Below are 18,215 nucleotides of genomic sequence, written 5' to 3'. Positions count from 1 at the left end.
CACCTCTTCTCTTTTGCAAGTAGCGTGAAGAGTATATTAGTCAAGAAGCTATGCTGACTTAAGCCAGATTCATTTATATACTTAATTGGTGACTTGAAATTTGAGTGGAAAAAAAGTGAACGTTATACTGTTTGTTAGAATTTAAATATTTATTTTCTAAACATATTTGAGGTTTAAACAAAATGGAATGTGTATCGCAAAAATGAACCAATATAAATAAAGCAGAGATTTTTATTGTGTGTGTGTATGTATATATATATATACACATACATAAATGAATCGCTTTCTACTGTTGATATGTAACAACGCCAAAAAAAACAAAAAACATATTACCGTATATAAATATACATAACCCAAAGTAAATATTAACACCATTTATATTAAAAATCTTATTAAGAGTATGCACTTTTGTTAAACTGAACAACTAGTTGCATTCTAAAGGTTTTTAGAGCATTACAAGTTATAACATTTTTTTGTGTCAAAAATTTTAGCCGTCAAAAACGATTTGCGTAGAGGAGGATTAACTTAAAAGGCTTTCCTTTTTTCGAAACGTGCCTGTCGGCAATTGTATATTATCAATAGCCTTTAAGGTTGTTCGATTTTCGTCAGCTCTTTGATGCAGAGCGCCAACTATATTTATGTCTATTTTCTTTTTGTGACAATCTCTACAAACCGCCATGTATTTATCAGCACCACCGATGACTTCGACCTAAAAAAACATTAAAAAGTCTTGGCGATTAGCATCAATATACTTAAAGCTCAAAAGCGATTCTCTTAAAAAAATATTGCAATTATCGCATCCTGTATATAAAGATAAAGGTTTACTGCACTGATAAAAATCACAGTTTTGCTTTGAAATATAATCTGACACCATTTGAAAGGCAATTAAACATGACTTTACTTGATCCAAGTTAAATTCAACTAGGAGACGCATTTTGCAGAAAATCGGTCAACACTTTTTAAGTAGATTTACATCGTTTTTAACAGAAAAACATAAAAAAAAAAGAAAAAAAAAAAAGCTTAACAAGGTAAAGAGTTTACCTCTGTATCTGGACATAATCGTTTTGTAAATGAAGCTTCACCAAAGCAATTCATACATACAGCTGACAACTTCACAACACTTTCAGCTAAAGGAACTAGCTCAATGATGTTTCCAAATGGCTTAAAAAAAAAAGAAAAGTCAATTGAAAGCAATTTGAAGGTACAAAAAAATGGGAATAAAGAACCTAAAACCTATCAACAACTAGTCCCCCCCACCCCCAAAAAAAAAAAAAATCAAAAAAATTGTGTTCTTCAACTTTAATTTAAGGCAAGTCTTCATTGCAAATCAAAGTTTGTAAAATTTCTGTAGATAGGTATATTGGACTTGAGAATTTCCACACACTCTTACAGTTATAAAGATGTAGTAGTCTTCAATACATATCATTTTAAATACTTCATACTTTGCGCTGAAAGTCTCCATCAAGAGCCGCCACAATCACTGTTTTTTTCATTCGAGCCATATCCTCACAAAACTGAACAACGTCAGGGTACTAAAAAAAACTATTGAAACTATTATTTTTAATTAAACTTTAGTAAAGCATATTAAAAGACTGCAACAATACTTTTGTCATTTTTTTTTTTTGGTCTTTTTTGTTTGTTTTTTTGTCATTTTTAACATTCAAAAATAAAGGAGAAAAACAAAGAAAGAAAAAAAAAAAAAGGTTATAAAGTTCCCTTAAAATTCTGTTGTGATTTCTTGAAAATGTTTAGTTATTATATTCCTCTATCCTTAAAAAAACTGCAGACAACTTTAAAAATATTTTTGACATTTCTAGAAGAATATTTCGAAAAAAGTTAAAATAAAACATTAACTCACAAATTGTCCTTCATCAACACCTATAACTTCAAATTCTTCAGTCATATGTCTCACATCTCTGAGGGTCGAGCATGAAACTGCTTGATGAACACGCCTGTTTAACAAAGTAAGTATATGTATAAAAAAAAACCTACAAGAGCTATCAACTGAATTGTCTGTTTATTGATTTGGTAAGAAAATTCAACTAGCTTTTTACAGAATAGAAACTTAATTTTAGTTTTTAGGATTACTTGAATTTCTGAAAAGAATTTACAAGTTCTTAGAGACTGAGAGAGCATAATAGACCTTGATGAGACTTTTTTACAATATATCCAAATCTTCTTAGTTCTTTTCTTTAAACTCTTTAAATCAAAAAGTTTTAGTTTTTATAGTTTTAAAAAAATTTTTTAGTTTTTCTGGAATAAAGATGGCATCATAGATGAAGATTCTTTAATGGCTTCCATCACATCTCAGAAAAGTTTAAAAGAAGCCAATATGACTTTGCGACCTGGCAATACTTCTTTTACTTCTCCTTCACAAAGGGATAAAAGGAGACTTAAAGATGACAATGTAAATAATTTTTATTTATTTATGTTATTTTTTTTTTCATTATTTTTATCTCATAAAAGTATTTTTATTTCTCTTTCTGTAGAGTGGAATATATAAAACTTTAAGCAAAAGTGTCTTTAAATAGCTTGATGACCATGGCACAATTAAATCGTACAATGCCAGAACTTCCACACACAAAAAGTAACAAACTTTTAACCAACAAAACTCTTAACCAACAAAAGATTACAACAAGCAAAAAAATTTAGTTAAGTTATCATAGGGAAAATTATCTGCTCACCTCACCAAAGAGAAATATTTTTTTATAAAATAACAAATGAGAAAACATAAATGGATTGTGCTTAGGTTTAAATCTTATAAAGAGAGCGGTTCAATCATTCATTTCACCCCTCATAAAGAATTTGATCACAACGAAAGTCAATATGAAAATTGAACAAAACTTAAAGGTCTCAAAAGAATATTAGAAAAGTTTTTTTCATTATGATTTCATTAAAAAATTCTTTTAGTCAGACATTTTTATATTTCAAAAACTTTTTATTGCTATCAGAACTTTTAATAAAACATTTGAATTTTTTTTTCTTAATTAAAACTAAAAACAAAAATGCAAACAGAAACTACTTTTGAAATTGCAATCAACTTACAAAGCAATAGTAACTTTACAGAACAATAAGTGAAATTTTACAGAACTATTTATTATAAAATTAACTTACTGATCATGTGTAACAACCCCATTACCAATATAACGGGTATCCTTTTCGTACTTAATTAATAAACATTTGTACCGTGCAAAATTGTAACGAGTAATTCGCCTCAGTAATTCAGTTCTAAATTTAAATAAGTATTTCAAAAGTACTAAAATTTCAAGTGATTTTTTTCAATCTCAGAATTTGTTAAAACCTTGCGGAATTATTTATTACTAAGTTTGGAGCCTTAAATTTTTAAAATAAGTTTTGCTGGGAGTTTCAAATTGGACCAAAAATACATCAACAAAGTAGAAAAAAGGATTTTTAAAAAAAGCTTGAAAACTTATGATGAGTGTTCTAGAGGTAAAATACATAATTGGATAATTTTGTAAACATGGCAGACTATAAGTTTTTTTAAAAAACTAAGCATCGAACATAATTCAGTGGCAAGTATGAATTCCTGAAAATGGTTCTGAACAGCCTCATTTATTTTGTTTTAAATTTCAAAAAAAAAAAAACTTTTTTTTCTTTATGCTTATTCTTCATTTTATTATTCACTACTGTAATCTGATTAAATTAATTTGCAGCCAGTACAAAAAACTCTTAAAAAAGGAGAAGTGCTTAGCAACCTGAAACTATGCTGTAAAACAAACTAAAATTTTAACACAAAGTTAAAATTTGAAAAAGTAAAATTATTAAATTTGGTTCCCAAAAGTTGAAGCATTGATGATACTCATAACAGTTCTTCAACTACCCAGAGAATGGTAAATAGTGCTAGGAAGTTGAAGGAACTGATTGACATATTGGTAGCAAAAAAAGAAACATTGGTAAAAGGTTTTATAAGTTTTACCAATATGACAAGTACTCTTAAATGTGTCCTGGCAACAAGTTTTTATTAAAGTTGGTGCTGTAAGAAAACTCTTACTATATATAGTTTACATAAGAGAACTTTATGTGGAGTTCTTTCAAGTATACAAAAGTAACAAGTTTGAAATTTCTAAGTGCTGAACATAAAGTTCTTTATTTGATGGAAATATTGAGAATATTAACTGGAATCAGTGGCAGATGTCCTATTTTAAATGTAGGTTTGTCCTAGTAACTCCTTCTGTAGGTGAACTCATTGAAATTTTTCATTGAAATCAATCAATTAAATAGCACCATTACATAGCCATAAGCCATGCAGCATCTATGCAGCATTTAAAGTTCACCCTACCATATGACCATGCTTAAATATCATTTGAATTTGCTGAATACAGTTTTTTTTAAAGATGCAGTACAAGGATTCAAGAGGACTAATAGTCATGTCTTACTTTTGTTAAGTTAAACTTTAAAAGTTTAACCTGTTGGCGCTAGATGCAATGAAATATCATCTAAATAACGAAATCTTATAATTTTTGAAGTGAAAAAATTAGTGAAGTTTGTATAAGCAGTTTTGATTTCATTTTTTTCTTTCCATTTTCTTACGTAACCTTAAAAAACACTTAAGTTTTACTCTCTGATTCTTTGAGTAAACATAGCGCGGCATTTATTTTAAAATGTCAATCTTGTTTTAAAGTTTTTCTGATAAATGAATGAAATTCTATAGTAATCGATGTTTATTTCCTTGTAGTAAATATTTGAGAATAAAAAATTTGACAAATTTTTAGTTAATAATTTGTTACATCAACAGCAAGTTAAAACACAACAATATTTTTCAAAGTTTCTGAAACTTTATGCTTGTTCCAATAACTTGACTTCCCCATGATTATTTATATCGGTAAAAAAGAGAAAATTTAAACCCCTTAAAATTATTTAGTTTTATCTTAGTTTTTCATGAATTTGAAGAGCAAACAACTTTTTTAAAAACTAGTTTGAACCATTTTTAAGGCTTCCAAGCTTCTAACTAAATTTCATCCAATACCTTGTTTTCTCAAAAACTACAGTCCACCAATCCTGGTTTATAAATTCAACCAAGTCAAATATTTAACTCTAAAACACTTATATTTATGCATCAAGCTTTTAAAAATCCATTTTTCTACTTTGTGGGTGCTTTTATTTTTAGCATTTTAAGCTTGAGTATTAAAACTTAATTTTTTTTAATATGTCCTAAATGTCTTCTTTTTTTTTTTGATATGTAAATACATTATAATAATATCTTCACAGAATTGTTATAAATTATATAATTTGAAGGTCTCAGCAAAAATTGTTTAAAAAATAAGGTTCTTAATGTTGTAAAATATTTTAAAAGATTATATCTCAGAGACAAAGAATTTTAAGGATTTCCTTATCTTAGATAACAAATAGTCTTACAAAAATTTATCAAAATCTAGGATTAAATTTATATCAACACAATTAGAACACATAATTATTTAAAAACCACTTACGTTTTTCCAGAAAACATCGGACCAAAAATCAACTAAATAAAACCATAAAGCTTTTAGAAGAACTGTAGTATTAAAACTTTATTAATTTTAAAGTAAAAAAAAAATCATATTAAATTTAAAAAACTTAAAAATGAATATTAAAATTTCATTTTTAAAATTCTAAAGTGAATATTAAGTTCTAATTGCATTTAAAAATGAATATTCAAATTATTTGCATAAAATGAACAGTAATTAAAACAAATAATGAATTAGCTCTACTTGAAATGGTGTGAATTATCTAATTATCATGTCATGCTTTCTTTGTAGTTGCTTGGATTACATGCAAGATAAGATTGGATTACATGCAAGATAAGAATAATCTGAAGAGAAATAACCAAAAACATAAAAATCCTTTCAAGACCAATCACAATTTCAGCTGCAACTGCGTGGAAGTTGTCTAAAATGTGGTGTTTTTAAACATTAAGATAATGGTAATTTATTTGGGACTGGCTGCTTCAGTATCTTTAAACAAAATAAGCATACTCCTTAAAATTTAGTGATCATTTTAATACTTCTTTAAATGCTCATTCTCTGACCTCAGTTTGTGGTGCTTAAAAATTTAAAACCTTCATGCTCTTGTTCACAATCAATTCAAAAATGAATAAAATTTTATTTATGAAATCAATTTAGCATACAATTTTTAAATGAACATATAAAAATATGGCACTTTCAATGAACTCTTTTTTTTTTTTTTAAATTTCATAAGATTCAGTTTTCCTCTCTTCACCATTCAATTATTTCAACTATAAAATTTAGACCTACTGGCATCAGACTTTTTTCTTTGACTTACAAACAACAGTTCCATTAAAAGAATCTTTTTTCTACAAATTTTGGGGTAATGAACACTAGACTAGCTTATAGTGGTGGAGTGATTGTATAAAGATGCATTACAATACCCACAAATCTCTTATTCAAAATGTAATACTTTCCTTCTCTTCAGACTTGCTTTTACCATTTACTACTTTTAAAACCTTTAAAAATTTTGATTGCTTTATTTTCCCAAAATGTTTTCTTACCTTTCCTAATATTTTCTCCTTTGTAATCTTAAGAATAATAAACACAGCATTTGCTTCTTAAAATTGTTAAACCACCAATAGAACTAGAGTTTTGGCAATCTCAATTACTGTTTTCACACTTTTGAGAGTCTCATCCTTGCTTTTTTTTCCTTAAGTAGAAAACTACCATGTCTATACTTAATGACAAAATATGATGATGGAATTTTCATTTTGGTGTATATTTTTCAATATATATTTTAACTGAAATTGTATTCTGTTAAGTATTGCAGTTTCAGACTCACAAAAATGCAATCTGGCAACTTTTTGCAAAAGTAATATCATAAAATAAACTAATATAAAAAAACACCTATCAAATTTGTTACTGTTTTAAAATTTTGTTAACATGTTGATTTTCAACCGCATTATTAAATGTCCTTATAAGGGAACTAAAGTATATAACAGATCAAAAACCGCAAATCTTATTAGTTTTAATTTCACACAAGTGTATCTTATTCTGTTTTAGATTATCTCGCATTTATTGAGCCGATTGAAATATATGTATATTAAAAAGATTTTATACCTGTATTTGTCCATTATTAACATGGGGATGAGAATGCTGACGATAAATCAAGAGTTTGTCCAGACTCATTTTTCTATGTAATGCTTGCAAAGTGCTTACCTTCAAAAGCACGCTGGAGCGTAAACTGCGAGCCTAAGGACCGGCCTACCGACAAAAATTGTAAAATCCTAAGTAATTATTTGATGAAGCTAAAACAAATATTACCCAAACTATTTTACAAACACTATTTTATAAGCCAGCTTAATCTTTGAGCAAATAGAGTTTCGTGTATATTGCATTAAAATTTTTATGAAAGATGTTAAATAGGTGCTTAGCTAATACTTAAAAAATTTCAAAAATTTTATTTAACCCAACCCCTTTCGTGTTCATTTTGCCATTATTGGCCCCTTTGCAACCTTGAAAATGCTCAGAACAACTAAAAACTGTATTATAAATTATGGTTTGGTGTTAGAAAAATTATAAAGCAAAACTATTCTAAAGTAATTAGTATTCAGCCTTAACCACATCTTTTAGTAGCACATGTACGAGAAGATGATTTTATAATGAGGGCTGCTGACACAATTTAACAATCTTCAAAGCTTTCTTTTTTATTAACAGTTTTTTTTACTTGGTGAATTTCTAATGAATTTCTACAGCCTTTAACCCTTTTGTCATTTTTACCAAGAGTTATTGAGGAAAGTTGGGTGAGTTTGGGCCTCGAAATAATATACTATTTCAAGGGAGTTGCTAAAAAGATGATGTAAATTTTGCTGTTATTAAAAACTATTTTCCATCTTTAAATATTTTCCTTTTTTTCAACACTTGCTTTTTTTGGAGGATGGGACGCTAAGGTGGGTAGAAGAAAAAGTGTGTCCCCTCCACTTGTTTTAGGTTTTAAGGTACACTCTAAGGTTTTATATTACTAAGTTGATAAAGGAGGTCATATAGTCTTATCTAAATCAAAGCAAAAAAGTTATTAAACACTTTTATTGAACATTTCACAGCATAATACAATATTTCAAAACGAATTTTCACCACAATCAAAAGTAGGGGTTCTAGACACTGACCCCACGCCCCCCTCCCCTTCCCCTGAACCGTTTGTTTTAGACCTATGTAAAAAAATTTTTTACATAGATTTTTTCTTGTTTCTTGCGACCATAGCTGTCTTGCTTTTGACTTGTTACCAAAGATTTTCTAAAAGTAAAAGAGATAAAAATTTCCATTTCATTTATTCCTTTGCTAACAAAACTATTTGAGACTTACCAAAACATAAATATAAATTAAAAGAATAATCAAATATAAAAAGAAAAGAATCGAAATGGAGTTCAAAAAAAAAAAAAGAAAATCCAGTTAAATAAAAACTTTAGCTTCTGCTTTAAATGAATTGTTCATGAAGGCTGAGAAATTCCTTCTGATAAACCGCATTTCTCCTCTTGCAGATCTCTTGTATTGTTTGTCAAAATAACATTCAAGTTTATGCCTTTTTCTTCACTTGAAATTAAGCCTGGAGTAATTTTTTCGTTTTTGATATTCGCGGTCCTTTTTTTTACAGTTTTTTTAAAACTGTGAAATTGTTTACAAAGCACCATTTTGGTTTTAGCAAATGCATCTAGTTTAAAAGAAATCAGCGCTAATTTAGAGCGTGCGTAAAAACCAATTTATCTAAAGTATCGAAAGAGAAAAAGTATCATCTGGCATGGTCTCTACCTTTTTTCTAAAAATTAGAAAAATAAAAATAACACATTTAGAAGATGAGGAACGAGGGTCAAAAACATACAAATGTACAAAATTAAATATCTTCCTTTATTCATTTTGAAGTTTGAATCGCAAATGATATTTATAGTTGTAGATACGATTATTAGATATGGCACAAAGAGCACACACCGAGTAAACGCCATTTTTCAAATAAAATATGCGATTGAACTTTAATAGCTTCTTTTCTTGAAAAATTTGGTAAAACTTTTTTCTTACTATTTTAAAAACTTAGCAACTCAAAAGTTTTATTTAAAAAATAAAAAAAAAAAGTTTTTGTCAATAGTTTTTTGTTTATTAAAACATACATACCAGGCGCAGATCCAGGAATTTGTAACTGTGTGGTCAAATTTTATTTTCACGATTAAAATTTCGATAAATGATCGATATTTTCATTTTTTTTCATAGCATTTATTGATTGAATTAAATGTCGGTAACGTATAATAAGAACCGTTGTGGCCATAGCAGGGAATCTCTAAAGCCTAAAATTGCGACAGACAAATCTAAATTTTAAAGGATATTCCTTAAGAAAAAAACCCAAAACTAACGTGGCTGCCGTTAAACTTAAACAATGTGGCCGTTGCCACAATTGCCATCCCTTAGATCCGCGCCTGCATATAATATTTATTGTTTGTTGAAAGCATATATAAGACGTATATATATTATATGTTACTAAAACATATATATAACGTCGACAGCTTCTGCTGGTTTTTGAAATCTTAACATACTAATGGAACCTATAACATCCCGCTATAGAATTGTAATGCATTAGACCCATCAAAAAAGAAGGTGATTGGACCTATAAGATCAAATTGTCTTCAGAGTTACACAAAACCTATTCTAAACCTAAAATATGACGTTGGTGTTTTTATTAATACGATACCATAGTTTAAGTTAATTAACAAGAAAACATCAAATGATATAAATAAAATACAAAAATAATTATCTGTATTGTTATGGTTTACTATTTTGTGCCCTTTTTAGAATTAGTCTCCTTGTTTTATGAGCTGTCATCTTCTTAGAGATATCATCTTCGGTGATATCATACTTATTTTTAGGCATTTGGTTGAGTTTATTATTTTTTGTTGTCTTGTTTCCCATCGCATTTGCCGGTCCGGATTATTTTTTCGTTTTGTGTGAGTGGATTGTTAATCCCCTTTATCGTTAATTAAGTTATACAGTCTTATCGGATAATTTCAACTTATGACTTAAAGTTTAATTTGATAACTCTGCGTAACCCAAAAACCTAATAAGCTGTAATTTTAAAGGTTAAAATTTTTTAACCCGGAATTAAGCATCAAGCCCCCTGTGCATCAATAACTATTTATACTTGGGGTTATTTGAGAAAGTCTTCAGCTAAAATAACTTGAGAAAGCCTTCAGCTAAAATAACTTCAAAAGCTACAATGATCAAGGTACATTGGTATCATATTTTTATTCAACTTCAAATTACTTATTTCTAAAATAAGAGACAAGGTACCTGTAATCAAACAAATGGGTTGAAGGTCAATGAAGCTTAAGAAAGGGAATAATTATAATAATTGTAATAATTATAATAACTGAAAAAAAAATATCCTAATAAAAGTTAAAAAGGTATAAAAATTTTACTATTAATAAAATAAAATTGATTTTTTAATTTTTTTAGGTATACTTTCTCCTTCTGTTCTTTGTCTTATCCGTAACTGTAGATAGCTTCATCAGGGTATGTTATTACACAAACTGGGCACAGTATCGGCGCGCACCAGCCAAATTTCAGCCTGAAGATATTGACCCAAATCTATGCACGCATATAAATTATGCTTTCGCTAAAATCACTTCATGTAAGAAAAGTGACATTTAACATTACTGTATTTATATCAACTTTCTTTTCTTTTCATTCCTTGGAAAAAACTAACTATATCTTTAAACTGTCCGCTGAAAAAACCCTTTTGAAGAACAAATTAGACCAATCACAGTTTACTTTTTAATCTTTTTTATTTAACAAGACGTCAGTTAAAAATGTTCACTCCAAAAAGAAGAAGAACAACAAAATTTAAAATAAAATCTTTTTTTTTCTGCTGATTTTTTCGCTAAGTTTCAATCTAATCTAAGTGAACAACTGTACTCAAATCTGAAGCGCAGTTAATTCTCGATAGCTCTGTTCTAAATCTTGTTTAGACAACAAACTTGACATGTACGAATGGAACGATGACAAAATGTTCCCTCGCATGATGGCTCTCAAACTAAAAAATCCTAACCTCAAGATTTTACTCGCTGTTGGAGGTTGGAATCACGAAAAAGATGGTAAAATAATTATTGGTGAATTCTAATGTAGCCAAACTGTAATCATCATTAAAAAAAAAAAAAAATCTTTTTCCTTAGTTTTGTATTTTAACTTTTTATTTCAATTTTGCGCTCTTTTGAACTAATATATTCATCATGTAACTTATAACGTTTTAGACGCCGTCTCAAAGTTTTCAATGATGGTGAATAGTCAAACTAATCGGCAGGCGTTTATTAAATCTTCAGTTGATCTACTTCGTCAATACGACTTTGACGGATTGGATCTTGATTGGGAATATCCTGCTGGCAGAGGAAACTCACCACCTGGTGATAAGCAGATGTAAGTAAATACATACATATAAGTAAAATACATACTTAATCATTAACAACAACTTGCTTTAATTTTTATCATCGAATGATATCTACATCTGCATCTGTAACTGCAGCTGTCCATAATATTGCATACACATCTAATCAATTCAAGGATTATGTTTTTAGGTATACCATTCTTTGCAAAGAATTTATTCAGGCGTTTGATGATGATGCAAATACAAGAAACAAATCGAGGCTTCTTCTCACGGCTGCGGTTTCTGCATCCTATATAACTGTGGACGCTGGTTATGAAGTAAATGAACTGGGTTCTCTATTAAACTTTATAAACTTGATGGCGTACGATCTGCATGGAATTTGGGATAACATAACCGGGCATCATACAGCCATGGCAGGAGATGGTGGTAAGGCATTTACAGAGTTTTCTTTTGTACTTTCAATCCTCATTTAGTAATTATTCATTTAATAAAGTTTCTCTACTGAAAACTTATCATTCTATTTAGCCAATGCAACAAATCGCAACGAGTTTACAGTGCCGTATGCAGTTGATTATTGGATCACGCACGGATTTCCAGTAAACAAAATCGCTCTCGGGTTGGCTACGTACGGTCGAGCTTTTTATTTAAAGCAAAATGACAATAATGGTCTGGGGGCGCCAATTATTAACAGAAGTTGGAACAAAGCTCCTAAAGGTGATTATACTGGGGAAGAAGGTTTTCTTTCTTACTACGAGATCTGCAAGATGGCATTAACAGTAGTAAAAAATAGCATTGTTGATGCTCCTTACGGGTATTTAGATGACAAATGGATAGGATTTGATGATCAAGCAAGTTTAAAAAAGAAAGTAGACACGCAAATTATTGGTAACTTTTTTTTTTCTTTGTGAAATACTCATTTAAAAAATCGTTTTAATGGATAAGTTATTTACGTATTCATAAACTTAATTCTTTTAAGTTTTAATTATTGTTATTTAAATGACATTTCTTGCAGCTAAAGGTCTTGCAGGTGCAATGTTTTGGTCTCTTGACCTCGATGACTTCAACGGAAACTTTTGTGGTCAAGGTCGTTACCCTTTAATTTCGTCTGTTGCTCAGGCTTTAGGAGGTTAATCATCTTTACGAGAAAAATCATCTTGATCAAGATCAGACGTGAGAATGATATTCCCTCTATTTTTACAAAAAAAAAAAAAATAGTTAATACTATTACTCTGATTGTAATGCTATAAATATATAAATATACTTTTTGGATAAATATATATTTTGAAATTTTTTGTTTTGGTACCTTCTCCTAACATATATCCAATTAAAAAAAAAAAAAGAATGAATATCTGGAGGTGTTTTCAATATATTGAAAAAAATGCATTTTAAAAATCCTCCATCAATACACATTTCAGCCTAATATTTACTTTATACTAACTTTCAAATTAAATTTCAAAATTTTTTTGAGAGAAAGTTTTGTGATTTAATTCGAGCGCTTAAAAAAACTCACTTTTGAAAACTTTCAATTAAAAAAGTAATTAGTTTATAATGATTTAAATTTCTTTCCGGTGATAAATTTTCAGTTAAAAAAGTAATTAGTTTATAATGATTTAAATTTCTTTCCGGTGATAAACTTTCAATTAAAAAAGTAATTAGTTTATAATGATTTTAATTTCTTTCCGGTGATAAACTTTTACTTCCTTTTGGAGATTTCCTTAAACTTTTCTATACGACAAGTTTAAATAAATGAAGCTAAACAAAAAAACGAAAAAAAAAAAAAATAATAATAATAATAAAAATGTAACAGTTTAAAGTTCTATAAGAACTTATAGTTTGTTTTTTTTTATAATTAAAACTTTTAAATAATCCGATAGACGTTGATGCTAAACAAACTATTTCTCTCATAGAATCACTGAATCTTTGTTTATTGCGACCTTCAATCTCTAAATTAATAATACATGACCCAACGCCATGTCGAGCAAAAAAGTTTTTTTTTTTTTTTGATCTGATTTGTTTAAAGCAAATGCAAATGTACGTTTAACAATTGCTTTCAAATGACTTTGTGCAGATAATAACAGCTCAGTTCCTAAATTGGAGTGCAATCCGGATCAAACAATAAAAAATGATTAAAAATATAAGCTTCTTTGCACAGATCAATTTCATCCAGTTCCTAAACAGGAGTGCAAGAAACGTCTTTAAAAGTGTGAAGTATGATATTTCGCACTGAGTAAAAAAAGAAACCTGGATTAAGAAATTAGATCGAGATCTGTTCTGCTGGTTTTTCCGTGATACGGGAAAAATTTGGGGAACACATGGCCAGTTTTGTTTGGAAAAGTTATTTCGATTTAGAGTACTCTTTGATCGTTCTTTGAACAGATCGTTTGGTATTTCTTTCAGGTCTCAAATAAATGATAAAAACTTTAGGTAAAAACATTACCCCAGTCAATGATAGATTTACAAATAACATCAGAAAAGATATTGCAATGGTCTGAGTTTTAAAGTTGCTGCTGCCGTAGTAGATCGGGAAATAGCAAAGTAGAAGTGTGCACGATATTCCTGTAGCGTATGTAATAGCGGAGGTTTCGTTGTAATACGAAGGAAGGTTTCTTGCTTGAAAACATTGTATTAAACAAGATAATAACATAGCACTAATGTAAACTATTTGAACACCGAAATGGGAATCAGTCGAACACTGAAACGTTCTGGTCATACTTTCATAATTTAAATTTGTCCTAACAGCCGGTGGAAACCTGCTCAAAAATATAATTCCTAAAAGACATTGTGAAATCAGAAAGGAAGTTATAATCATTACATCAATCGAGGTTGCAACCATCTTCTCTTTGTTTGATAAACGATGTGTTTTTTTGAAAACAGTGATATATTTTCTGGTTTTAATGAAAATAATCGAAGCAATTGTTGTAAACAAGAACCCAACTACAATATGTCGAATGGAGCATGATAATAATACCGTTTCCTTTATGTATAACAGCGGAATCAAAATTGAAATCAGCAAATGACTCATAAGTTGAATCATTGAAAGACTAAAATTTGCGGTCTTTACGACAGGAGTTCTTCTGTTAATTATGAATGTCATTTTGATAAAGACAATAAAGAATAAATTAATGACGGACAATATGACGGTCAAATACCCTCCAATATCATTGTATGCCATAAAGTCTACAAAAAAAGGATCGTAGCAATTCGTTTTATCAAATTTAGAAACAAAGAGAGATGGACATTCTTTGCATTCATTTGTTCCGTTGCTTTCTTTGTAAAATTTATCAGGGCACGGAATACAAAATCTTCGATACTCCTTCTTTTCATAAGATAAAACACCGAACTTAAGTTTTCCTTCAAACCCTGGCCGGCAGTTCAAATGTACAAAATTGGGAGCTTTATTTTTCGCACGCTCAGTTATATTAAACACTCCTGAGATTGTTTCTACGACGGACGTTTTACGCTCCGCACTCCAAGTGATTTTTAAAAACACGTGATCAAACTTCCCTGGTTCTTTATAGCGTTTAAATAATTCAAAAAAATTATCGTATGCGTAAAATTTGCAAATAATATTGCTTAGGTTCTCTAGTAATAACCCTTTCAACTTGATTTTTTCGATATTTACTAACATGAAGGCGAAAATATTTTTATATTCCTTTGTGATTAAATCCCAATAAGAGTCCATTACGTGATTGTTGTTTACCAGAAAATTGACACTGAAAATTATGGCTCCAAAATGAACACTCAAGTTTTTGTAAGCATTTAAAAATGCAAGCAAACCAAGCGTTTTATCATCAATGTGAACTTCGTTAAAGATAATAAAAAGATAATCGATGTTTTGGAGCAAACTCAATTCCTTTGCAATAGTGTCCATGTAAGAAACGTTTTCGAAGTCAACAGTATACTCAGTGAGACTTAAGTCGGGATATTTTTTAATCAGCCTTAGAAATTCTTTTGCTTTATCATCTTCTTTTTTTGCGGTTATTCTAATTAAAATGAACTTCGTTATATTTAAATCTTCAATAATAAAATTGAGAACATTTTTTGGCAAGGGGAGGTAATAATTAGAAACTGAATTTTGATGATAAGTGAGTTTGGAGTTGTTAAAATTTATGTCGAAGAGCACAATATTTGAGTAAGGAGTGATAATATTGATAATGAGAGATGTCGAAATTTCGTCGATATTCGTTACTATAATTATATGTTTATTTTGATCGATATTTCTTTGAAACGTGCGACCGATGATTAATTCCAAAACAATTTCTAGTGCCGCGGCATGGTTGCACGAGGAATAAACAAAGTAGCTTCTGTCTGTGTGACGTTTCTCGTCAAACTCAAAAGTTACATTCTGAATATTAGCGCAAGGATTTTCTAAACTATATGTGATGTTCGGCAAAAACCACGAAGAATCAAATTCTTCGAAGATCGCTACAAGAGTATGATTAGAATTTGATTGGTTCAGCGCCAAGAAAAACGAAGGTGAACACGGCAAAGAATCTTGAGCAAAAAAAAATAAAAAACAGATACATTTAATCATTTCAAATACGAAAAATGAAATCTGCTTTATGGAAAACTTTAAATGAGATGAACGATCAAAGGGTTCCTTTGAAAAAAGCCAGCTGGGCTTAAAAAGCTCGCAAACAATTGAAACGAATTACGTAACTAATTATGATTAATTTTACTTTCTTAAAACTTTTGTTCAAAAACAAAAACATATTTCTTTTCTTATTTATAACCTTGAAAGGTTCAATTAAATAAATTGCATAATTTTATAAAAAATTAAAAAGGTGATATTATTTACCAATAAAAAAATTTTTCTAACAAATTTAAAAAAAATTTAGCAAAAACATTTGACGTCAGACAAATTGATGGCAAATAAGGAGATATATTCTTTTCTTTACCAACAAATTATTTTATTTGCAACTTTTTAGTAACAATTTTACAACTTTAGCGTAAAATTTAACCTAAAGAGTAAAATGTTATTTTACTTCTTTGGTAAAAACGTTAAGGTACCGGTAAAATCGATCAAATTTAGTTATAAAGTTCCAGGGGGTAATAATCACGAAAAAAATAATTGAAATATATTGTCTCCATTATTCTTACGACTGGTTAGTAGTTACCTCAAATTTTCACGTAATTAAATCAAACAGGTGCTCAGGTCTCGTTCTGTCAAAACAATTATAAATGCTTCTAGTAAAAATTACACCAAAATTTATTTGAAGAATGTTTTAAACTCTATAAACAAAAATCATCACCTTGGTGAAGATACGTCTCAGATTCTTGTAAAAAGTTCCCCCCGATCATTTTTTGTGTTATGAATGTCCTGCAGAGTAAAAAACAACGAGCATGTAAGCTTCAGATCAGTTTTAAACGTCTGTATAAATTTTCAGTTTATAACGTGGATATAAGCTAGTGCATTATTGCGTTTTCAAAAACATTCCTTTTTTTTAGCAATATTAAATTTTAAGACAGGACCCCAAACTTTCAAAGAGGAGGCCGAGGCAAAGTATTGCACTTGTATCGTTACGCTTTTTATTATCTTTTTACAGCTCAGGTTTCCTCTAAAGGCAACAAACATCTTGATTGCTTGAGCAATAAAACAGTGCTAAATCAAGAAACAGTTTCTAACATCATACTGATGAGCAGATTGACACCATACTGATGAGCAGATTGACACCATACTGATGAGCAGATTGACACCTTTGTACACACATTTTTAAACATATTTGCCCGTTAAAAAGTGCGCACACAAAAGTTTCATTTATGAGGCGCGGATAAGATTTGGAAAGTATCTCTGAGAGTTAATGATTACATCTTAGTGTGTCAAAAAATATGGTTGAAGTGCAATGTGCTGTACTTGGAAGCGTTTTTAATCAATGCGAACATTTTGCACACCTCAATAATAACAACAATAGTTTGCATACTAGACCTACATAATCAATTAGATTTTTATTTCTGATCGATATTACTTAATATATCTTTAACCCATTGCGCCTATCCTCTACTTTAGACAACATTACGAAAAGAAATCCTTCCTGAAAAGATTGTAACCCGTGACGCAGTTTAGCATATAGAGCACACTAAGAAGTTTTAGCATATAGAGCGCACTAAGAAGAAAGGAAAAACCACAAAATAAACTTCTATTTTTCAATTAAAAACTAAAAATATTTGTTTGTTGTAAGAGAATTTAAAATTTTTTCTTTTGAGATTGTTTTTTTTCTTCGATTTCTTTTCAACTGAATTAACATTTTTGGCTTCGTAAGTTCCAAACATGATATATTCCATATATAATATATATATTCCAAATATGGCATACTTCTTGGCATTTAAGTTGTAACTATGTAATTTCACTCAGTAAAAATTAGCATAAAAACGAGTTATAATCACCCGTTAATGCGCTATGACCATTTTTCGGAACAGGTTTTCTCATTATCAATCAATCAATATCAATCAAAATATTTCGTGTTACGGATGTCACAAAAAAACACAGGTCATTGCAAATAGTAACTCACTTATAAAACGCAATGACCTAAATAAGATAAAGAAAAGACAAGAGAAAAACATAAGAAATAAACTCATAACATAGTAAAAGTAGAACTTTACAAAAATTTATAAGTAACACTTATAAAACAGACTTTTAAAAGAGTTAAAATATGGGTCAAATGGTTATTATATATATTCACATATACATACATATATACACATATACACAAATGAGAAACTATAAAATGTACATAAATATAAAGAAAAAAGTTGTAAAGTATAGTTAGTTAAAAAAGTTATAAAGGTAATGAAGAAAGTTAAGCGTAACTTTTTAGGTAGAAATGATGCAGCGACTTTAAGAACAGATTCTT

The 18,215-nt window shown here is 29.2% G+C and overlaps 3 protein-coding genes and 1 long non-coding RNA gene across 8 annotated transcripts; 2 read left to right on the top strand and 2 right to left on the bottom strand.

Annotated features, from left to right (window-relative positions):
• Positions 1–213: 213 nt before the first annotated feature.
• LOC145193044 (thymidine kinase, cytosolic-like) lies at positions 214–7,203 on the bottom strand. Of its 5 annotated transcripts, none has more exons than XM_090073244.1 (8): positions 7,065–7,173; positions 5,709–5,809; positions 5,451–5,482; positions 3,115–3,228; positions 1,859–1,952; positions 1,443–1,532; positions 1,042–1,161; positions 214–709 (listed from the first exon to the last, which is right to left on the bottom strand). In XM_090073244.1, the coding sequence occupies exons 3-8, from the start codon at positions 5,465–5,467 to the stop codon at positions 521–523; spliced, it is 624 nt and encodes a 207-aa protein (XP_089929370.1). In that variant the 5' UTR covers positions 5,468–5,482; positions 5,709–5,809; positions 7,065–7,173; the 3' UTR covers positions 214–520. The 5 variants fall into 5 exon arrangements, with proteins under 5 accessions (XP_089929370.1, XP_089929371.1, XP_089929369.1 ...); XM_090073245.1 differs by lacking the exon at positions 7,065–7,173 and adding an exon at positions 6,506–6,528; XM_090073243.1 differs by lacking the exon at positions 5,709–5,809 and having other exon boundaries at positions 7,065–7,203.
• LOC149878023 (uncharacterized) lies at positions 900–7,115 on the top strand. The gene is made up of 3 exons (XR_016447681.1): positions 900–1,201; positions 2,249–2,407; positions 5,757–7,115. It is a non-coding gene; the product is annotated as an uncharacterized LOC149878023 (long non-coding RNA).
• A 3,287-nt stretch (positions 7,204–10,490) lies between the features above and the next one.
• Positions 10,491–12,495, top strand: LOC145193284 (chitotriosidase-1-like). Its single transcript, XM_090073098.1, has 6 exons — positions 10,491–10,614; positions 10,952–11,077; positions 11,234–11,396; positions 11,555–11,790; positions 11,890–12,249; positions 12,377–12,495. Exons 2-6 carry the CDS (start codon positions 10,966–10,968, stop codon positions 12,493–12,495), a joined length of 990 nt encoding a protein of 329 aa, XP_089929224.1. The 5' UTR covers positions 10,491–10,614; positions 10,952–10,965.
• A 658-nt stretch (positions 12,496–13,153) lies between these two features.
• LOC149878022 (uncharacterized) lies at positions 13,154–16,067 on the bottom strand. Its single transcript, XM_090073009.1, has one exon. It carries the CDS (start codon positions 15,896–15,898, stop codon positions 13,700–13,702), a length of 2,199 nt encoding a protein of 732 aa, XP_089929135.1. The 5' UTR covers positions 15,899–16,067; the 3' UTR covers positions 13,154–13,699.
• Positions 16,068–18,215: the final 2,148 nt, after the last annotated feature.

Source organism: Hydra viridissima, unplaced genomic scaffold, assembly GCF_058129835.1.
Source record: "Hydra viridissima isolate aposymbiotic clone 2 unplaced genomic scaffold, HvirCarnegie_v1 scaffold_15, whole genome shotgun sequence".
In the NCBI taxonomy this organism is placed as follows: Eukaryota; Metazoa; Cnidaria; class Hydrozoa; order Anthoathecata; family Hydridae; genus Hydra; species Hydra viridissima.
This window is presented reverse-complemented; position numbering and strand designations above follow the sequence as displayed.